This window comes from Bos javanicus, chromosome 3 (genome assembly GCF_032452875.1).
Source record: "Bos javanicus breed banteng chromosome 3, ARS-OSU_banteng_1.0, whole genome shotgun sequence".
In the NCBI taxonomy this organism is placed as follows: Eukaryota; Metazoa; Chordata; class Mammalia; order Artiodactyla; family Bovidae; genus Bos; species Bos javanicus.
This window is the reverse complement of record NC_083870.1, coordinates 106,545,249-106,566,224: the sequence shown is the minus strand read 5'-3', so window position 1 is coordinate 106,566,224 and position 20,976 is coordinate 106,545,249. Positions and strand designations below refer to the sequence as shown.

At 54.5% G+C, this 20,976-nt stretch overlaps 2 protein-coding genes across 2 annotated transcripts in view; both read right to left on the bottom strand.

The window, feature by feature from the left end:
• Nucleotides 1-20,713, bottom strand: part of BMP8B (bone morphogenetic protein 8b) — a 30,380-nt gene extending 9,667 nt beyond the window's left edge. Inside the window, exons 1-3 of the mRNA XM_061412399.1 lie at nucleotides 20,377-20,713; nucleotides 4,809-4,998; nucleotides 4,227-4,375 (exon numbers count right to left, since the gene is read on the bottom strand). Coding sequence (XP_061268383.1) covers nucleotides 4,227-4,375; nucleotides 4,809-4,998; nucleotides 20,377-20,713 — 676 coding nt within the window. The remainder of the gene's footprint in view (nucleotides 1-4,226; nucleotides 4,376-4,808; nucleotides 4,999-20,376) is intronic.
• OXCT2 (3-oxoacid CoA-transferase 2) lies at nucleotides 486-2,325 on the bottom strand. The gene has a single exon (XM_061412394.1). The coding sequence runs from the start codon at nucleotides 2,246-2,248 to the stop codon at nucleotides 695-697; it is 1,554 nt and encodes a 517-aa protein (XP_061268378.1). The 5' UTR covers nucleotides 2,249-2,325; the 3' UTR covers nucleotides 486-694.
• Nucleotides 20,714-20,976: the final 263 nt, after the last annotated feature.

Genomic DNA, 20,976 nt, shown 5'->3' with positions numbered 1-20,976 from the left:
ATCGGCACTCACAGTCTCTCCCCCTTCAGTTGCCCCTATGACCAGTTTACTGGCTGCCTAGACGTTCTTGCTTCCCTTCGAGAGACAAATGCTTAGCTACAAGAAGGAGAAAAATAGTGGGAAGAGAAGGTGAGGCTACAATGAAAACAAATCTTAGGGACAAAACGAAAGGTCCAAAAGGAAAGTCAAAGGGGCCAAAGGAAAAGAAAGTCATTCTTTAAGACAGCATTTCTCCTGATCACAAATTCACATTTACGTGTGTATGTTTTCATGGTTCTAGGAAACTCCAGACGCAGACTCTGGGTGGATTTGTTCCTCCCCCATCACTTTCCCTATGGTTCATGATTCATTCATGCCAACAGGCACTTCAATGAAACCCCTTCTGTGGGATCATCTCAAACCACATAGAATTTAATGTAAATATCACAGACAGTGAGGAGGGCGATGGGAGCAGAGCTTTCTCAGAATTCACAGGACATACAAGGTCAACGTCTTTGCTTTCCTCTGGTTTTTAATTAAAGACACGTCTCTCCTGAGAGAACCTAGGCTATCCAGGGGCAGCCAGCCTGGGATGGCAGGACAAAGCTGGCCAGATGCTGGTGAAATGCACAAATGTGACTGTGGCTTCCTTGGAATGCAGTCCTGGGAGGTGATGGCAGAAGCGCACGCTCGGGGACCGAGGTTCACTCTTGGGCTACATTTTGACCTGCTGCATGGGTCTGAGGCTCGGGGAGATGGCAAAGGGGCTCCCCGTGCTCTTTTTGATGTCCTCCACTGTTAGGCCGTCCCAGAGCTCCATCAGGGTCAGCCCTGCCTTCTTGTGCACGTCAAACACGGCCTTCTCGGTGATGATTCGGTCCACGCACCGCTTCCCAGTCAGTGGCATGGTGCACTTCTCCACGATCTTGGGTTCGTTGGCCTTGTTGCAGTGCTCCATGGTGACTACCACTCTCGTCTTGGAACTGGACACCAGATCCATCGCACCCCCCATGCCTGTCACCTTCTTGCCGGGTATCATCCAGTTAGCCAGGTCACCGTATTTGGAAACCTGCATGGCTCCCAGCAAGGTCAGGTTGATGTGCCCCCCTCGAATCATGGCAAATGATTCATCGCTAGAGAAAAAAGAGCCCCCGGGAAGAAGGGTGACTGTCTGCTTGCCCGCGTTGATGAGGTCCGCGTCCACCTCCTCTTTTAATGGAAAGGGACCCAAGCCCAAGATCCCGTTCTCACTGTGAAGGTGCACGGTGATGTTGGGGCTGATGTAGTTGGGGGCCAGGAGAGGGATGCCGATGCCCAGATTGGCGTACATGCCGTCCTCAAATTCAAGAGCTGCCCGCTTGATGATCCGTGTCCTTATGTTATCTGAAGACGTGCAAATTTCATCATCCTCTTTCCGGACGGTTAAACGCTCAATTCTTTTCTCATATTTTTCCCCCTGTATTATGCGATCTACATAAATGTTAGGAACATGGATGTCTTCTGGGGCAAAGGACCCCACGTCCACAATTTCTTCAACCTCCACCACGGAGGTTCTGGCGGCTTTGCACATGGGCACGTTGAAGTTCCTGGCGCTGGCCCTGAAGATGACATTTCCTGCCCAGTCGGCCTTCCACCCTTTCACCAAAGCAAAATCAGCGGTGATGGCGTGTTCCAGCAGGTAGTGCTGCCCATGGAACTCCCTCACCTCCCTGGGCTGGCTGAGGATGGCGATGTGGCCGTCTGGTAAGTACCTGATGGGTGCGCCTCCCTCCTGGACCAAGGTCCCGTAGGCCGTGGGGGTGTAGAAGGCGGGCACACCGGCGCCCCCTGCGCGGATGCGCTCGGCCAGGGTGCCCTGGGGCGTGATCTCTAGCTCCAGCTCACCCGCCAGGTACTGGTGCTCACAGAGCGAGTTCTCCCCCAGGTAGGAGCAGATGATGCGGGTGATCTGCTTGGTCCCCAGTAAAAGGCCGAGACCGAAGCTCTCCACCCCCACGTTGCTGCTGATCACAGTCAAGTCCTTCACGCGGGTCTTCAGCAGCGCCCCTATCAGGTTCTCCGGGATGCCGCAGAGCCCGAAGCCCCCGATCATGATCCTCGAGCCATCAGTGATGTCTCCCACGGCCTTCACCGGGTCCGTGTAGAACCTGACGCGCGCGCGGGCGCTGCAGGCGAAGCCGCACGCGCCACCCTTCGCCAGCGCGCGCCCCGAGCGGCCGGCGGGGACCCGGCGCCCGAGCACCGACGCCAGGAGCCGCAGGGCCGCCATCGTCCGCTCCGCTCCGGCTCGGGCTCCGGGCCCAGCGGGGACAGGCGGGGACAGGAGGCAACCGCGCGTCCCCGCCCGCGCGTCACAGAGCAGGGGGCGCCCAGCCGTGATGCGCCCGCCCGGCTGGTTCCCGCCGCTCCGCTCCGTCTCCGCGCTCCGAGGGCCCGAGGGGCCGAGCTTCCCCGGCCGCGAAGGCGGGAGGCGGGACCGCCTGGATCATCTGGAGGACCAGAGGGATCCCGGGCCTGACTCGGAGACCCCGAGGCGACGTCCCTCCCGGGAAGCCTGGGCGCCGGCCTCCTGCTCTCTCCATCGCCACCCTTCCTCCCAGGCGCGCTACTCCCGTCGCAGCCCACCCCCCAAAATTCCACCTCTGGGGCACGGGCTCCAACACCTGTGTCCCCAGCACTCCCCGTCCAGAAACGACATTTCCACGGACGTCAAGCCGGGCCTCAACGACAGCCCCGCCGAAGACCTCTTGCTTTCCTGCATCAAACCTGCTCCTCTGTTTGTCCCCACCTCGGGCAAGAACAACACCAAACCTGTTAAAAAGAGCCACTGGCTCAGCCCTGTCACCAGCGCCTCCTCCAAGCACCCGCCTCCGTTCCCTGCCGCTGGACAAGCTCCCCCACCCCAGCTCCCACCTCGACCCTGTGAGGCTCTGGGGCCTCTCTGACTTCACTTCCGTCCCCCAGAGTCTACTCTCCTGACTGAAGTCAGGGGGTCTTTATTTTATGAGTAAGACAAATGAACTTTTCATTTAACCATAGTTGAGATTCATAGAAAATACACCGAGATAGTTATACACCCAGACCAGGTTTCCCCTGGGAAGTGTTAACATTTAAACAACTATAGTACATTTGTTACCCACTCAATGGACAAGAATTTGAGCAAACTCTGGAGATAGTGGAGGACAGAGGAGATTTGTGGGCTTCAGTCCATGGGGTTGCAAAGAGTCAGACAGGACTTAGTGACTGAACAATGTTTGTTACAACTAATGAACCAGCATTGGTGTCTTATTATTTACTAAACACCATGACTGACCCGAGTTCACTAGTTTCTCTAGTGTCTTTTTCCAGGATCCCACCCGGGGTCCTACATAGCACTTAGTCATCACAACTTCTTATGCGCCTATGGGCTGTGAATTTCTCAGATTTCCTGTGGGTTTTGATGACCTTGACAGTTTTTGTCTTTGTATTTGTATTCTGTGGCATGTTCTTCAGTTTCAAGGTGTCTGTTTTTCTCATGGTCAGCCTGGGGTTCTGGGTTTCAGGGAAAAAGACCACGGAGGTAAAGGGTTCTCATCTCGTCTGGGAGCTACATGAGGAGTTCATGGGAGCCCGAGCGCCTGGCTGAGGGGGTGCTGCTGAGGTTCTCCTATAAATTAAATTTACTGCCTCAGCCTGTGCACACCTTGGAAGCAGGTCACTAAGTGTAGCCCACACTGAAGGAGGGGGAGAGGCTACACCCCCATGCAGGGGAGTGTCTCGGAGGGTTGTTTTATAAAAAGCTGAATCAGATCCTGCCAGCCTCCATTGCTCTTAAATAAAATAATACTGATTTCATACTTTATATTTTGACCACTTCTATCAACCTCCTCACAGTCGCTCCCTGGCCCTCTGTGCTCCAGCCATGGCGGCCCCTTGCCGCACCTCAGACACACCAACGTGGGCCCACCTGCAGGGTTTCTAGTCCCACTGCCAGGATAAAAGAGGCTCTCCCCCAAACACCTGCTGAATGAATGAATGAAGGCATGAATCCTCATTTTACAGGTGAGTAAACTGAGGCCTGGAAAGGCAAGCAACCTGCCCTACTGTTGTCCCGCACTGAGGAACCCTCGTCCTCTACCCGCTGAGTCCCCTCCACTGAGAAAGGCCAGCCCTCCAGGGCCAAATGAGGGGGCTCCAGCTGTGTCTGCTGCCAGCAGCTTCCTTGGAGGAGCCCCCAGGGGAAGGTTCGATGCTGAGCCCTGTCTTACCATCATCTGTTTCCACATAGAGGCGGAGTCCCAGGTCCTTGTTACGGCTCAAGAGCCAGCGGTCACTGGCTGCTGTCACGTCCAACACCAGCCAGCCCTCGTCCCCAGATCGGAGCGTCTGAAGATCCAAAAAGAACAAGTCAGACTCCCTGTGGACACGAAAGAACAATTAACCAAGGGCCGGCACAGCTGCCTTTGTGTTTCCAGTGCCCACCGGGGGACCGTTAGTGGGGCATCTACCTGCCTGGCTCTGGCCTGGGTGCCTTCCAGGCCTTATCTCACTGTCTACTCTACAAAGATGTTACAGAGCCTGTGTACAGATGGGGAAACTGAGGCTCAGGAGCTCAGTGACCCATCCATGGTCCCACAGCCAAGACAGCAAGGTGGGGACTTGAATCCAGGACTGATGCTGGCCTGTCCCCGTGGTGAGACGAGGCCTTGGGCCAAACATCTTTCTTCTCTGAGGGTGGGCTGCCCAGGAAGCTCCCCTTCTGTGTTCTGGGAAATGCACCCCAGGGCTGGCTGGACCAGACACTCTGACAGAGATTTGAGCAGATGTGTGTGGGGGTGTGGGACAGGCACCTGTTGGACTGCTCCGGGACCACCTCGAACATGCTGATGTGGAGCGTCTGGTTGAGCGGGTGGGTGCTGGGCAGCTTGTAAATCCGGAACTCCGCGGCTGTGACGGCCTCCCCGGCCGGGATCTGGGTCAGGTCAAAGTGGAACTCCTTCCAGTGGGGCTCCTGGTGGCCCAGGGCGGGATCGCGCTCCACTGCAAGACAGAGTGGGGCTGGCGGTCACTCGAGGTTCAGGCTCGGGCTCCAGGGAGGGAGCCAGGGGCCTGGGCAGTCTGGGCGGGACTGACTCCCTCCTCGAGAACAGGCTTGTCTCAGCTCTGCCTCCTGGGTGCTCAGAGGGCTCCAAGAGCTGTGTGGTGAGAAGCCTGGCTCAGCACCCGGCACGTGGCAGTGCCGCAGGGCAGCGTCCACGTCTGGCCCCCGGGCCCCAAACCCAGCCTGCCCCACTCAGCATCCTACTGGACCCACAGATGGGGTACAGGACAGGTCCCTCCTCTGGGGAGACAGACTCAGACCCAAGGCAGAAAAGAGACATAACTGAGTGCACTCAAGTGGGACAAGGGCTCCCAGAGCCTGCTGGTGTCTGGATGGCAGGTGAGGGGAGACTGGGCGTGTAGCTGACTTTGTGGGCCTTGGGGTTGAGTGTGGATGTGCCATGATGTCAAGGGAGAAGACACCACAGAGGCAGGGACCAGTGTTAGTAAAGATCTAGAGCTGAGGGACAATGGCACCAGCAAGGAGAAACAGTCATAACACCCAGCAAAGGGGGAGAGGAACAAGGGGAAGGAGGAGGGGGACCTGAGGGAGATGTGGAAAGGACCAGAAAGAGGCGAGGTAAGATGACAGCTCCCAAAGATGCTGTGTCAAGTGCGGGGGAAGTTGAAGGGTCCCATGGCGTGATCTGAGGGGGCTTCCTGGAGGAGGTGACACCTGGACTGGCCTTGAAGGACGGGAAGGAGTCTTGGGAGGACAGGTTTTCTAGGCAGAGGGGACCTCTATGCACAGGTGTGTGGAGCTGGGGCTCGTGGTGTGAGTCTGGCTGTGGTCCAGCTGCAAGGGCTGGAATCCTGGCCTCAGAGCGTGGGCTGTGCTCTGACCAGTGGAGGGCCAGGGTTCTGGGCAGCAGGGGGTCGTGGTCTGAGGGTGGAGTGGAAGCTGTGTGTGGAGGCGAGGGTAAAGCCCAGACTGCAGGGACCCGAGGCAGGCTGGTGGTGGGGCTGCTCTCACTGTCTGGGCGAGAGACCGCAGGAGTGGAGTAAACCCCACATTTCCCCAGCTGCCGGAAATGCCCAGGACAGTATATTTAGGGCGTCTCACTTAGCCTCCTGTCACTTTCAAACACTAAAAATCTGTGTTTCCACAAAGCAGAGGTGGGAGCCGCCCCAAGCCTTCCCCTAAAACCAACACTGAGATTTTAATTACATGTTTGTGAGTCTTTTTAAAAATTCTCTCTCTGGCTACTGGACTCAGTGACCACAAGTCACCAGGCTGGTGCTGGAGGCGGATGTGGGAGCACTTCCTGTCCTCGCGGTGGGGACCTGGTCCAGGGATGGGCAAACAGCTGTGCTGGGCGGGGCCAGTGGACACACGTGTTTGGCAAGGAGATGGGCTGCTTTTCATCCCCAGACCAGGGAGGAGGGAACAGAACCCCCATCGTCTGATGGGGGCTGGACCCGCAGCAAATGCCCACCCAGAGCCAGGCTGTTTCGTGGGCAGCACAACACGGGCAGATCCAGGTCCTCCCACACAGGCAGGGCGTGGTGGGCAGGGTTCCGGACCTTCACCAAGTGATGCTCGCCATGAATATCACCACACGAGTCCCCTCCTCCCTACAGACACACACATACACAGCTTTGGGGACAATTTCCGTGGATTAGGTAACTGCAGAGACCACCTTTGTTACGTGGCTATGGAAGCAGCCCTGATCTGCAGGGTGAAATAGGTCCAGGCTGTTGGCTGTTCCAGGGAGTGACCCCAAGAATGAAAAGGGGTCGCCCAGCCATGCCCTGTGCCGGACCCCTCTCAAAGCATCCTTAGGTGTATCTGCCCCCAAGGCACAGAGGGGGCTGACAGGTGGGTCCCTGGGAACCTGTCTGCAGGCCTGACACTGACTCACGTTGGATCCAGGACTGAGGGAACAACCACGGACCTGCCAGCTCCGTAGGCACCAAGCTCTGTGGCCTCCCTCCCTTACTGACCTGGGGGCCCACATATGCTCCCCTGTACTGACCTCAGCTCCCAGCTTCCGTGCTGTGGGTTTGTGAAAGTGATGCCCATCCAACCCCCAACCCATAGTTCCCGCACAGGAAACTGCCTGCCCCAGCTGTTCCAGGCAAGCGCTGGCGGTGGGACATTTTTAGGAAAATGATTTTCATTAGAAATTGGTTAGGGTTAGGGTTAGTGGGGAGGGAGGGAGAGGCCACTTTGGATTTTCAGTGCCTGTGGCCTTGAGTTAGGAGAGAGATTTTTCCAAAAGTTGGTGTTCTAAGAAAATATTTTTTGGCACCTCTGTCCCCCTTGTTAACTGTGCAGACCAAGCGTGCTTCGGCCAGGGAGGCAGCCTAAGGCAGCCCAGAGAGCTCTGGCCAGGGGTCAGGGCTTCCTTGCAGGCCTGTCCCTGAACTAACCAGGAATGGACATTCCCCTTCTGGACCTGGTCTCCTCTTGTGTGAACTGAGAATGAGGAGACAGCCCAGCTTTCCTCACGAGGTCATGAAAGAACTTTGTAAACAGTCAGGCAATGGACTGGGAGGAATGGCTGTTCAGTAGGAGTTTGGGATGAGTTTGACTTGCATTCTCCTAACTTTGAGCGAAGATGTGAGAGGTTGTGTTAGCAGTTCCAAGGTCAAGGGGTGGAGGGGAAGGGGAGATTTTGAGTGATTGTTATCTAAACGAATGTACTCATCATTCATTTATTAATCCATTCATTTATCAAGTGCAATTTATAAACAAATGTATCAAGTTCTTACTGTACGTGAAAGCATACTGTTCTGAGCACTGGGAACACAGCAATGAACAAGACAGAACCAGACAGTGCACTCAAAGGACTTTGCTGGTGGTCCAGTGGCTAAGACTCCATGCTCTCAATGCAGGGGGCCCAGGGGCCATTCCTGGTCAGGGACCTAGATCCCACATGTGATTACTAAAGATCCTGGGGCTTCCCCTGTGGCTTGGCAGTAAAGAACCCGCCTATAATGTCGGAGACACGGGTTCGATCCCTGGGTTGGGAAGATCCCCTGGAGAAGGAAATGGCAACCCACACTCCAGTATTCTTGCCTGGGAAATGCCATGGACGGGGAGCCTGGCAGGCTACAGTCCATGGGGTCACAAGGGTCAGATATGACTTAGTGAATAAACCACCACCATGCTGTAGCTAAGACCCAGTGAAGTGAAGCTAAGTGAAGCTAAGTGAAGTCAAATAAATAAATTTAAATTTTTTTTTAAAGATGGTGCATGCATAGTGTTTCCAGTCTAATGGGGGAGACAGAATGGAAACAAACAAGACAAGTAAACTAGAGGCTGTCATTTCTATTGTAAGTGAACTACAGAGTGACCTGGGCTCAAGGAATTGGAAGGGGTTGGGGGGCTTGTCCGTGGGTGCTTAGCATGACCTGCGAGAAGGAAATAAGTAAGTGCTGTTGTGCATATTCCCATATATGGTGCTGATAGGAACCATGGAGAGGACTTTGGCAACATGCTTTTGCAATATCCTGAATTTATTCTTTGACACAAGAGTTCCAAAGACACACTGGCAAAAATATGAAAGGACAGCCACAAAGCTCTTCATTGGGCACAGAGAGAAGACAAAGCTACGTCTGGCTCCACAGGCACATATTTGTTTTCCAAAAATTATAAAAGCTGCCCAAAATGTTTAATCACTGATCCAGCTTTTCTGTCTAGGGGGTGTGCTCAGTTACTCAGTCATGTCCGGCTCTGTGGAACCCCATGGACTGTAGCCCGCCAGGCTCCTCTGTCCATGGAATTCTCCAGACAAGAATACTGGAGAGGGTTGCCAATTCCTTCTGTCTGGGGAAGCAGCAGCAAATGAATTTACCTTCTGGATCACCTTAATGTGGCCCTCCGAACAATGAGCAGACATGACTCACCAGTAAGTGCTAATTGGAGCCTCAACCTTCTCCTCCAGCCTCTGATAAACCAGCTGCAGGTTCTCCTGCTGAGGGAAGGGCCCTCTGTGGGCAGGAGGCGGCCACCGACACCATGTCCGTGATCCTCATTCTGCCTTTCCACTTCTGAGGCCCTGCACCCACCACTCACAGGCTAGAGCTCCAGATACCACACCCTACGTCCACCGCCCAGAAACCTACATAGGCTTTGGCTATTTTTGTGCCCTCAACAAAATTTACAGTCACCCGGACAATCTGACCCTTCTTTCTGACCAAAAAAGTAAGACTTCAAAACACACCAACTTCCCCCAGTTTGCTGTGGCTGCTAAGAGCCTGGAATCTTCTGCCCTGTCTGACAGTCCTTTCTGAAGCCCTTCCCTAGCCCCTCAGGGCCCACAGGAGGGTCTTAAGCTTGGCTCTGCTTCCAGGCCTCCTGAGCTGGCCTGGCCCATCCTCATGGTCTCCTGGACCCTCTGGTGTAAACACCCTACCCCGGAGACCCTCCTTGAAGCCCTCTCCCAGGGGTTGCCCCATCCCACCAAGTATGAAGGCTACTTTCTTCTCAGTCCAGCTGTAACAGCCCCCTTGCCCTCCCCTGACCCCACACATCAGCCTGCCAGTCTCTCCCTTTCCCTGTCCCAGGGTCCCCATCCCTGGCTCATCTGTCCTCTGGACGGTGGCCAATTTGGAGGCAGAGACTGAACAATTGGGTGGAAATGGGAGGCTTCAGCGCTCTGCTCATCCAGTCCCTCATGTCTCCGGCGCCCAGAGAGGGGATGTCTGGCCCCTTTTCCCAAGGGCCCCTGGTCCCCAGGACAGCGATTCAGCGTCCAGCAGTGGAGCCCCTGAACTGAGGTGTCCTGCTGGTCTGGGAGTGGCTTGCAGGTCACCTCAGGCCTCCATCTGAAGGACCCATGTTCTCAATTTGCTGTGGGACTCGCCTCTGTTCACAGTCTGACAAGGAGGACAGGCTCCCTCGGGGCCCCAGAGGCGAACGGGCTGGGCCTGTCTGGCTGGTCCCACTGGTAACGAGGCCAAGGGGCCCCTCAGACCTAAGACAAGACCCAGTCGCTGCGGCCCCAGGTCCTGGGAGAGCCGCGGACTCCATCACCTCCCAGTTCTGCCTCCTGAAGGGCTCCCTCCCACCCAGGAATCTCAGCGCTGCTTCATCCTGGGGCATTTTTAGTCAGTTCTCATTACTGACTTTTTCGGGACCTGTTTCCATAAATGGCTCCATGCTCATAATTACCATCCAGACCTCAGCCGGCTTCAGAGCCCAAATTAAAAGCGGCACCCGCCTGCCGCACCACATCAAGCCCGCCACGGCCAAAAATAGATCCCAGGAGATGTGAGCAAGGAGGATGCGGCTCCTCCAGGTCAACCCGGGAAAGACCTGAGCTGTGGGGCTTTCCAGAAGGACGTGGTCATGGTGACACACGCCCTCTGTCCCGCAGGGAGTGCGTGCCTGTGAGGACTGGCCGTGTGCTCCTTCCCCGAGCCTGCCTCACCCCTGGGGTGTGGGGGTGGGGGGCCACCAGCGGGCGGGGAGGGCGGGGGGCATGTTCTTTGGTGGGAGTTGGAAAGGCCTTCGGGGCCACCCTGCATAGATGAGGAAACGGAGGCCCAGGGGGGCAGAGGACCGCCGGGCATCATGTGTCAGGTTAGGGGTCTTTCACGTGGAATTGCAGACTTGGAGCCTGTGTGAAACGACTGGACTTGGACTTGCTCTGGTGGCGATACTGGGATGGGAAGGGAGGTCACCTGTTCACAAGATTCTTCTTGCCTGAGAGCAACTTGCTGAGACCATGGTCCTCCAGGCAGGGCCCTGCAGGGACTCGGGTCCCAGGGGAGGGGAGTGTGATCCGCACAGACGGGGAGGCTGGCCCTGCTCTGTCTCCTTCCCCTGGCTCTCGGTGCTCCCTGCCTCCCACTGCTTCCACTTTCCCTGAGAGCTGACCACACAGGGGTGGGGGGACAGCTTGGGGGAAGGCATGAGAGCCAGTTTGGTCCCTGCTTTCAGATTGTTCGTGGTTTCTTGGCAGGCTGGCAGAGGTGGGGGCATCCTGGGCGTTTTTGCTCATCGTTACTTAACTGTGTTAGTTAGCTATCGCTGTGTAACAAATCGCCCCGCACGTAGCAGCTGAGAACAACCAGCACTTACTATTTCACATGGTTTCTGAAGGTCAGGAATCCAGGTGCTTGGCTGGGTGGCGCTGGCTCAGGGTCTCTCATGAGGTGACAGGCAAGCTGTCGGGTGAGGCTGAGGTCCCTGGAGACCTGACTGGGACGAACAGATCCTCAGCTCACGCTTGGGGCTGAGGGTAGCAGCCTCCCACTGTGGACCTCTCACGACATGATCTTCCCTCATGATCACCCCCCACTTGGGGGTGAGGGATGCAGGGCACACATAGAGCTCAAGATGGAAGCTGCAGTGTTTTATAACCTAACCTTGAAAGTGACACAGCATCCCTATTGTCACACAGACCAGTTCTGTCCCATGGCAGAGGTGGGGGGGCATGAGGATGTGAAAACCAGGAGGCAGGGTTCTTTGAGAGCCATGTTGGAGGCTGGCAACCACAGCAACCCTGGAAAGAAGCATTATTCACTGCATTTTAGAGCTTAGAACACTGAAGATCAGAGAAGGTGGCCGATCTGCACAAGACCACACCCAGGACTCCCAAGGTGGGATGACATCTAGGTGTGTCTGTCTGCAAAGTGTACTTCCCTTCTCCTCATCTAAGGCCTCAGCAGGTCGGGGACGTGTCAAGGGAACACCATGGGGTGGCACTGGACTAGAGCTGAGTGTTGAGTACCAAGCTGGCAAGAAGAAACACACAGAAGGACCTCAAGCAAGAGGAGCCAGGAGTGGGTTTTCATGTGAGGAACTGCAGTTCCAAGAACAGACCAAGAGCTTCTTCACCTCCATGTCTCCCCTCTGCTTCTTCACCTTCTCCTCTCACCCACTTCTAACTAAATTCTACCCTTCTTTCAAGGTTCAGCATAACTCCACCTCCTCCCAAGACTTCCCTGTCCCTCAGCCAAGAGGCCATTCCTCCCCGTCTTCTGGCCTTGTTCATCTCCCATTGATGAGAGAGGGATCTGGTCTCTCTTCTGCAGTACAGAGCCTTCATGCTCACATTTGAGTGGGGAAATGGCCATTTCTCCCACTTGGTTATCACTTATATTGGGTTGTATGTGGGCCTATCTTTCCCACTGTAATGAGCGGACCTTGGGCTCAACTCTGCTTTGCAGTGGGCACCAAGATAACCAGGGAGAGCCAGAGCACACACTGGGTTCCCAGGAGTGTTTGTGAGGGTATGACCACAGGCTGAGGGATCCAACTTTCTCCATACCTGGGTCTTGCAGCCTTTGGCTTCCCTAGAACTCTTCCTGTACTTGGAGCCCTAGACTGTTCTGAAGGAATGGTTGCTGCTCAGGGGACAGAGCCAGCAGTCAAAGAAAATAACTGTGCTTTACTTTAGGTCTTGTCACTACCAGCTGGATTTACTGGGGCTAAAACCAAACAAACAAACTGAGCTAACATTTACTGAGCATTTACCAGGCACTGTTTCAGCCCTTTATGTAGAGTAAGTCATTTAACGCTCACAGCCATCCTAGGATGGCTGTATTACAGATGAGGGATCTGAGGCACAGAGCAGTAAATAACTTACACAAAAATCAAATAAATAGGGGACTTCCCTGGTGGTCCAGTGGTTAAGAATACACCTGCCCATGCAGGGGACACGGTTTTGGACCCTGGTCTGGGAAGATCGCACATGCCAAGGGGCAACTAAGCCCACATGCCACAACTATTGAGCCCTTGCATCTAGAGCCCATGTTCTACAAGAAGCCACCACAGTAAGAAGCCTGCACACTGCAACTAGAGACTAACTTCTGCTCACCACACCTAGAGGGAGCCTGCGCAGCAACGCAGACCCAGTGCAGCCATAAACAAGCGTATGTATTAAAAATCATATAAATATATCCTAGGCCAGACTTCCTGGGCCACAGACTGAGTGGGAAGGTTTAGTGGAGAGGGTTCTTGTAGGGAATGCAGGGAGCAGGAGCGGGCACAGGTGATGCAATCACAAAAGGGCCAAGCGACTCCAGCTGCATGGGGAGCTCTGGGGCTGATGGCCCTCCAGAACTGTCCCTCCTTGAGGCAATGAGGCTGGGCATTTATATTCTGATAAGCCTGTCACTGGATGTGGGGTGACCCCAGGGAGGGTACCCAACCTTGAGCAAGAAGCTAGTGGATTGATGCCTAGGGACAGACCCTCTCTCTAGGCAGCTGGGGCAATGAGTAACTCAACCCCAAAGAGAAGATCTGGGCAGCACCATAGCATCCACTAAAAAGTACACAGTGGAATGGGGATCTGATCCTGGCACTGTGCTCTTACCACTCAGCTCCAGGTCCTCAAGTGAATGATGGGGGCGGAAAGGTAGATAAACACAGCAGGCTCTTCCTCACCATTCTGGCTGCCGTTTGTTGAGCAATGCCAAGCACTTGCTTGGAGAAGGAGGTGGCAACCCATTCCAGTGTTCTTGCCTGGAAAATCCCATGGATGGAGAAGCCTGGCAGGCTACAGTCCACGGGATCACAAAGAATGGACACGGCTGACTTCACTTTTCAAGCACTTGCTAAGTTTTTCAGTGTCTTAACCTACTTATTTACCCATTGTACTATGATACAGATATCATTTATCCTGATTTTTAGAATGAGGAGGGACTTCCCTGGAGGTCCAGTGGCTAAGACTCCTCGCTCCCAATGCAGAGGGCCAGAGTTCAATTCCTGGTCAGGGAACTAGGTCCCACGTGCCGCGGCTGAGAGTTCGAATGCTGCAACTAAAGATGCCACACGCTACAAGGAAGGCCGACCATCCCACGTGCTGCAACAAAGACCCGGTCCAGCCACAGCAATAAAAAGAAAGAAAAATGATGAAACTGAGATGCCAAGGCTTTAAGTAAGCTCTTCAAAATTTCACAGATCTCAAGTAGCAGACCTTGAATTAAAACCTGGTCTTCCGAGCTCTGCTCTTCCATTACCAAGGCCAGCCCTCCTCGCTGCTGTGACCCAGCTCTCATGGCTGCTCCTTTGAATCTGGGTGCCCAGGACCCTGGGTCAGTCACTTAGACTCTGACAGTCTACTTCTCGTCTGTCACCCAGGGGCAGTAGTAGTCATTTACCCCAGAAGAGTGAGAAAAGACCGAGAAGATGGGGGCTGAACAGGAGTAGTCAGTTGTCAGGGATTCACAGGGCGCACCACCCTGGTGGCAGGTAGGGCTTTGGAGAAAAGAGACCCATTTCCAACTCTTGGAAACCATCAACAAAATGAAAAGGCAACCTACTAAATGGGAGAAAATATGTGCAAACCACATATCTGATAAGGGGTTAATATCCAAAACATATAAAGAACACCTACAATGCAACTGCAAAAAACCTCCAACAATCCAGTTTTTCAAATGAGCAGAGGAACTGAATAGACCTTTTCCCAAAGAAGATACACAAATGGCCAACAGGACCAAAACCACAATGAGATAAAACCTCACACCTCTCTGAATGGCTATTGTCAAAAAGATAAGAGATAGTGAATGTAGGGAAAAGGGAACCCTTGTGCACTCTTTGCGGGAATGTAAATTGGTGAAGCCATTATGGAAAACAGTATAGAGGTTCCTAAAAAAAATTAAAAATAGAACTACCATATGATCCAGCAATCCCACTTCTGGATATATATCCAAAGGAAATAAAAAGAAAGCATCAAGGAGTAAAAAAAGTATAACTATGTATTCAACACAAATATTGAATCATTATGTTGTACACCGGAAACTGATAGATGATGGCACTTACAGCTCAGTTTTTGAAAAAAGAGAGCCATCTGTACTCTCATGTTCATTGCAGCGCTATTCACAATAGCAAGACATGGAAACAGCCTCAGGGTCCATCTACAGATGCACAAAGAAGATACCGCAGGGACGTACTTGTCAGTTCAGTGGCAAAGAATCCGCTTTCCCACGCAGGGAACTAAGTTCCCACGTGGGTGGGGCAACTAAGTCCGTGTGCCACTAAGGGAAGTGCACACAATGCAGCAAAAGATCCCAGAGGCTGCAGCTAAGACCCAAGGCAGCCAAATAAAAAGAGAATATTTTTAAAAAGATACAGCATATATATAAATATAATATCTATGTGTGTATATATATACATATATATATATGATGTTATTCAGCTATGAGAGAAAAGGAAATCCTGTCATTTTCAACAACATGGATTGAAACTTGAGAGTATTATGCTAAGTGAAATAAGCCAGAGAAAGACATATATGCCATGGTATCACTTATATGCGGGTTTTTAAAAAAAGTCAAAAGAGTAGAAAAAGTGTGTGCCAGGAGCTGGGGATGGGAGAAATAGGGAGAGGTTGGTAAGACAGTACAAACTTTTAGTCATAAATTGAATAAGGTCTGAGGATCTAGTGTAAAATTTGGTGACTACAATTGATAATACTGTGTTGTATAACTGAAATTTGCTAAAAGAGTAGAAATTAAATATTCTCACATATGCAAAAAAAGGACACATATGTGAAGTGATGAGATGTGTTAACTGGATGGGGGGATGTTTTACCATCCTGATGTACACTTTAAATAACTTAGAATTTTATATGTCAATTATGCTTCAATAAAGTTGAAATATCCTAAAGGAAATAAACCCTGAGTACTCATTGGAAGGACTGATGCTGAAGCTCCAATACTTTGGCCACCAGATGTGATGACCGACTCATTAGAAAAGGCCCTGATGTTGGGAAAGAGTGACGGCAAGAGGAGAAGGGGGCGACAGAGGATGAGGAGGTTGGATGGCATCACTGACTCCAAGGACATGACTTTGAGCAAACTCCAGGACATGGTGAAGGACAAGGAAGCCTGGCATGCCGCAGTCCATGGGATTGCCAAGAGTCTGACATGACCTAGCAACCGAACAACAACAAAGTTGAAATGAAAATAAATAAATGAAACGTAGATAGATAAAAAGAGAAATAATGTGGTCATTCCAATATTCGACTTTCAAGATGGATAAAGGATTTATTAAGTGAAAGACAAAATGGCCAACCAGCAGGCGCTTAGATCCCACTTAAGATCTTAGAAAAGATTAACACAAATTGATTAAAAAAAAAAAAAAATCAGAGCTAAGGACTTCCCTGGTGGTCGTGGCTAAGAATACACCTTGCAGGAGACACAGGCTTGATCCCTGGTCTGGAAAGATCCCACATGCTGTGGAGCAACTAAGCCTGTGTGCCATAAATACTGAGCCCTTATGCCACAACTAGAGAATCCGTGCACTGCGACAAAGATACTGCATGATGCAATTAAGTCCCAATGCAGCCATATTAATTAATTTTTAAAAAGCAGGGTTGGTTGTGGGGAGGGTTATGCTAAAGGATTAAGACACTGGTTCTCTCTGAGGTACACAGAAGATTACTAGAGGCTTCCATATGATATATTTCTAGACACATGGTCTGAATTTTCTATAATGAAATTCTATAATGAATCTATATGGCATAAATTTTTTAGTGAACATGCATTAGTTCTGTAAATCCCAAAACAAAGATATTTTAAAAATCACGTCCTAGGGTGGGTACCATGAGTGTCTCCATTTATAGAGGAGGAGACGGAGGTTCCGAGAGGTGGACTGGAGAGTCCAGACCACACTGAGAGTAGGAGGTGGAGTCAAGAAGCAAGTTCTGAGGCCGGGTCAGAACCCCAGCCCGTCCTGCCCGTCCTCACACTGTCCACCCCCTCCTGATGCCTAGGGAGGGCGCCACTGTGGGGACCAGGTGACAGTCACCTTGCAGCTGAGGTGCAGGTACGTGTCTCCCACCAGAAGGTCAGCTCCACAAGGAGGGTCTTTGTTTCGTTCCCTCTTACGTTCCAGGAGCTAGAATGGAGCCCGGCACAGAGCAAGCGCCCCATGACCGTTTGTGGAGTGAATTCAGGAAAATATGAAAGAACTCTGTAGTAAGGAAGCAAAGTAAGTGACCCCGGGGCTCATGGAGGTGAGGGGTCACTCCTTTAAGGTCAGGCGATGAACAGGACCCAGGCAGGCCCCTCACTCCCATGGAGCCCTGCCTCTCCTGAACCCAAGAGCTCAGCTCCTTCACACCCCTCTCCTCAGCTGCCCGGGACCGCGGGAATGAGTGAGCCCAGCTCAGGGAAGGTCAGAACAAAGGAGAAGACGGTCCCGTTCAGTTCTGACGACACGTCAGCCTGCAGTGCTGATTGTGCCTCAGTTTCTCAGTCTGGAGCATGGGCACCCCTGCTCCGCGGACAGGAGGTGGGGAAGGATTCAGGAGAAATGCCAGAGGTGTCTCTCCTGCCTCTCTCCAGAGGGGCCGGGCCAGCCTGAGACACTCGGGGTGCAGCTGGTCACACCTGAGCTGGGTGGAGGGGTGGGCAGTGTGCTGAGAAGGGACCAGATAAGGGAGGGACGTGCAGGAATCCACAGCAGGCCCAGGAGGGCCAAGACCCTGGGTGCTGCCTCCCAGCTCAGGATCTCCTCCCCAGAGCTCAGGAGACACCAGGGACCAGCTCTGTCCACTCCTCGAGGTCCCGGCCCCATCACTACATTCTGGCCAGTGGGAGCCAAGAGTCCACAGGGAGAGACTGACAGGCAGGCCAGGCAGGGCCCGGCTCTGACCGCAGCCCCGGCCCCCAGTACAGGCTCCAGCAGTGACACCTCCAGTAGGCCCCTGAAGTGTCTCCTCGGACAGAGGCCCGACCCCTGGACAGGAGCCTTTGAGAGGCCCAGGCCTCTGGGTCCTACAGGTGCTGCTGATGGTCAAGGCCCAGCAAGCCCCAGGCCTGGCCTCTCAGGAGCCAGTGAGGCCAGCAGCAGAGGGGAGCTGGAGGCCACAGGCGTGGGAACCTCGGCGCGGGTGCTGACGCCACAGCGACTCTGCTGTTAGACTCCAGGGTGGTTCAGGGCCCGCCAACCTTCAGGGGCCTGGGGCTGGGGCCTCCAAAGGAGGAAACAACGCTGGTAGCTGCCTAATCCCCACATCAGCCCACATAATTACCAGTTAAACTGCTCCAACTGAAGAAGTTTTACTAGTGCAATTAGTACATCAGAATAAAGAAAGCTCTCTGACAGCTGGCTGGACCTGCCCACACACCAGGCTTCCCCTGAACAAAGATCAGCTTGTTAATCCACAGCGTCACAGGCCTTAGATCTCCGTGAAACATGCGGAGGTGGCGTGGGAAGAAACTGGAATTTGGAGTCCATGGTCTGGATGATACCGCGGATGTGCTGTGTAGCCCTGGGTTGCTTATTTAACCTCTCTGAGCCCATGGCTGGTAAAACAGCTTCACAAGTTGCTACATGGATGAAATGAGTATTCAAAGAACTATGGAACTTCAAATGTTAATTTTTATTCAAAAACAGAGAGACAGACACCTTTGGATGGCTTCAAAAATCTGTTTCTGGGTCTCGTGTGTCTATAAGACAGGTGAGAACATTTCCACACATCCATACCAAGGCTGAGCAGCAGCTGCAAGAGGCTGGGGTCAGCACTGACCAGGGCTGGGTTCCCCCGAAAAAGGAGCTGACTTTCTGCTCTATCAACCTATCTCACAACAACTCTGAGGACAGACTGTGAGGAGCCCCATTTTACAAGGAGAGCTCTGAGGCTCAGACAGAGCAGGGACTTCCCCAGGACCACACAGCAGAGGCAGGAGGGGAACCAGGTCCTGAGCTCAGGGTGCTGCTCACTCACAGCAGCAGCTCCCACCAGGGCCGTGTACCCCTTGCCCCAGGGGGTGTTGGGGAGAGAGGGACCTGGGCTAGGTGGTGACTCACACTTGGAGGGCTCCCATGGGGGCATTCTCAGGGGGGCTGTATCCACAGCTCTTCTTGGTCCTGTGCCCGGAGTCAGCTTGTCCCCAGCACAGAGCTCCAGCCTCAGTTCCACATATGGATGGCTCTGTCCCCAGTCCCCCACCCCACCTCTAACTAGGGAGGCGGCATCTAGAACCCACCAGCCCAAGTCCCGAGCTGGCACTGGGATCTCAGCAGAGGTTAACAGCTGCCTCCTGCTGCTCACGCTCCCACCTGAGCCCATCACCAGCTGTTTGAGGGGAACAGGCTTCCCTGACAGTCCCCTCTTCTTGCCCTACCATAGGAAGCAAATGGCTGAAGATGCATAAAACCTGCTGTCACTCTGACCCCTGAGTCCCTCTGCCGAAACCCCTCTGACAGCTCTTTCCACCATGAAAGCCTGCCCCCTTGACACAGAACTGCCACCTCCTTGAGCCCGGGATGGAAGGCCAAACAACCTGGGCCTGTCCCGGCTCAGCCACACAGAGGTCACGTTGTCCTGAGCAAGACACTGCCTCTCTGAGCCTCACTGTCCTCATCCGGGAGATGGGGATGAATATCATGTCTGCCAACAGGGTTGCTGGGGGGGTTACAAGGTGAAGGGAGGCTGGTGGCCCTGGCCAGGGGCCTCTCCCTGCTCTGGGTCCCACAGCTCTCCCCACCTGGGCCTGAGCTATGGTCCTTGGTCCCCAGGTCTAGCCTGGTGTCTGCCGCAGCCTAGATCCATGCCCCTCACTGGCCTCAGGCAGGAAGCAAAGTGGATGGGAGACCTATGTTCATGAATGTAGATTAAGAGAGTTTAGTTATGGAAAAGATGATCTTTGAGAACTTCAAGGGTAAATGGCTCCATGATTTGGAGTATAATTTCGGCAGAGAAGAAAAGCTGGGCTTTGCCTGGGAGAACAAAGGGGGTCCAAACTGCCCATCGGGTCATTCACTGGGGCTGGACACTCATTCCATGACAAGCCAAGTCCCAGATGCGAGCCCAGGGTGACAAGACCACAGTCCCTGCCCCACTGAACTCAGAGTCTACGCCTTCCCCTCCCCTGCCCCCACCCCTAGGTGACCCAGGCAAGAGGCTGCTAAATGTGGGCTCAGGACATCTGGGTCCTCACCTCAACTCTGGTGCTTTGATGACGTGACAGGGTTTTCCACGCTGAACTTTGTCCTGTTCTTCATACCGCCCTTATCACAGGGACAGCATCACAGCCTTTTACTCATCTGTCTCGCCAGGACCGGACTGTCTTCCTGGCACCACCCGCGTCCACCTAACACTACAGGATCTTACCGTCGGGGGTGTTCGGGGGCGGGTGAAGGCACACGCCTCGGGGACTCACGTTCCTCGTGCGTCCCTGTCGGTCCAGCAGCTCACCGACCCCCACATCCCTAAGACTTCGCTGCCCTGAGCCGGGCAGGTTTTCCTGCCGCAGGTCCCTGTCCACGACAAGGTGATTCCCCGCCCCCAGCAGGCGCTCCCCCTGCGCGAGGTGGCGCACACGCCCCTGCCGCTCGCGCTCAGCCCCGGTAGGGCCGTTCAGCCCGCCGCCTTCCCCCGGGGTCGCCGCCGCCCGCCCGAGGCCCGCGCTCACCCATGTTGACGAAGCTCATGACCAGGTCTGCGCGGCCCAGGCGCCGCTCGGGGGCCCCGCCGTCCTCGTCGTCGTCGTCGGCCACGGCGCGGTACAGGTCGAGCATGAAGAGCGGCGCGGAAGCCGGCAGCAGGGCGGCGGCGGGGGGCGGGCGGGGCCGGGGCCGCCCGGGCAGCCCGAGCACCGCCAGGATCTCGCGCTGCAGGTCTCGGCGCTCGCGCGGGCCCAGGCGGCGCTGCGGGCAGCCGAGCGGGGGGCGCGGGCCGGGGATGCCGCCGCCGCTCAGCGCGCACAGCGCCAGGCCCAGCAGCCAGAGCGGCCCGGGGCGCGCGGCCATGGCGGGACCCGGCGGCCTCACCGCGCGCGCATCCGCTCCCAGCGGGGCCCGGATCGGGGCCGCCTCGACGGCGCGCGGCGGGCCTGGCTTGGGGCCGATGGGACGGGGCGTGGGTCGCCCGCGGACGCGGCGCGGTGCCTAGAGCTGCCGGACCGTCGGCTGCTGCCGCACCGCCTCGGGCAGGAGCTCCTCCGGGAACCAGGGACGGTCGGCTAGTCTGTCCGTTCCGCTGCGCCCGACAGTCCAGCTGCCGCCGAGGCCGC

Bases quoted from the DNA above. Each gene is read 5' to 3' on its own strand.
- OXCT2 (XM_061412394.1), bottom strand. From the start codon at position 2,248: ATGGCGGCCCTGCGGCTCCTGGCGTCGGTGCTCGGGCGCCGGGTCCCC.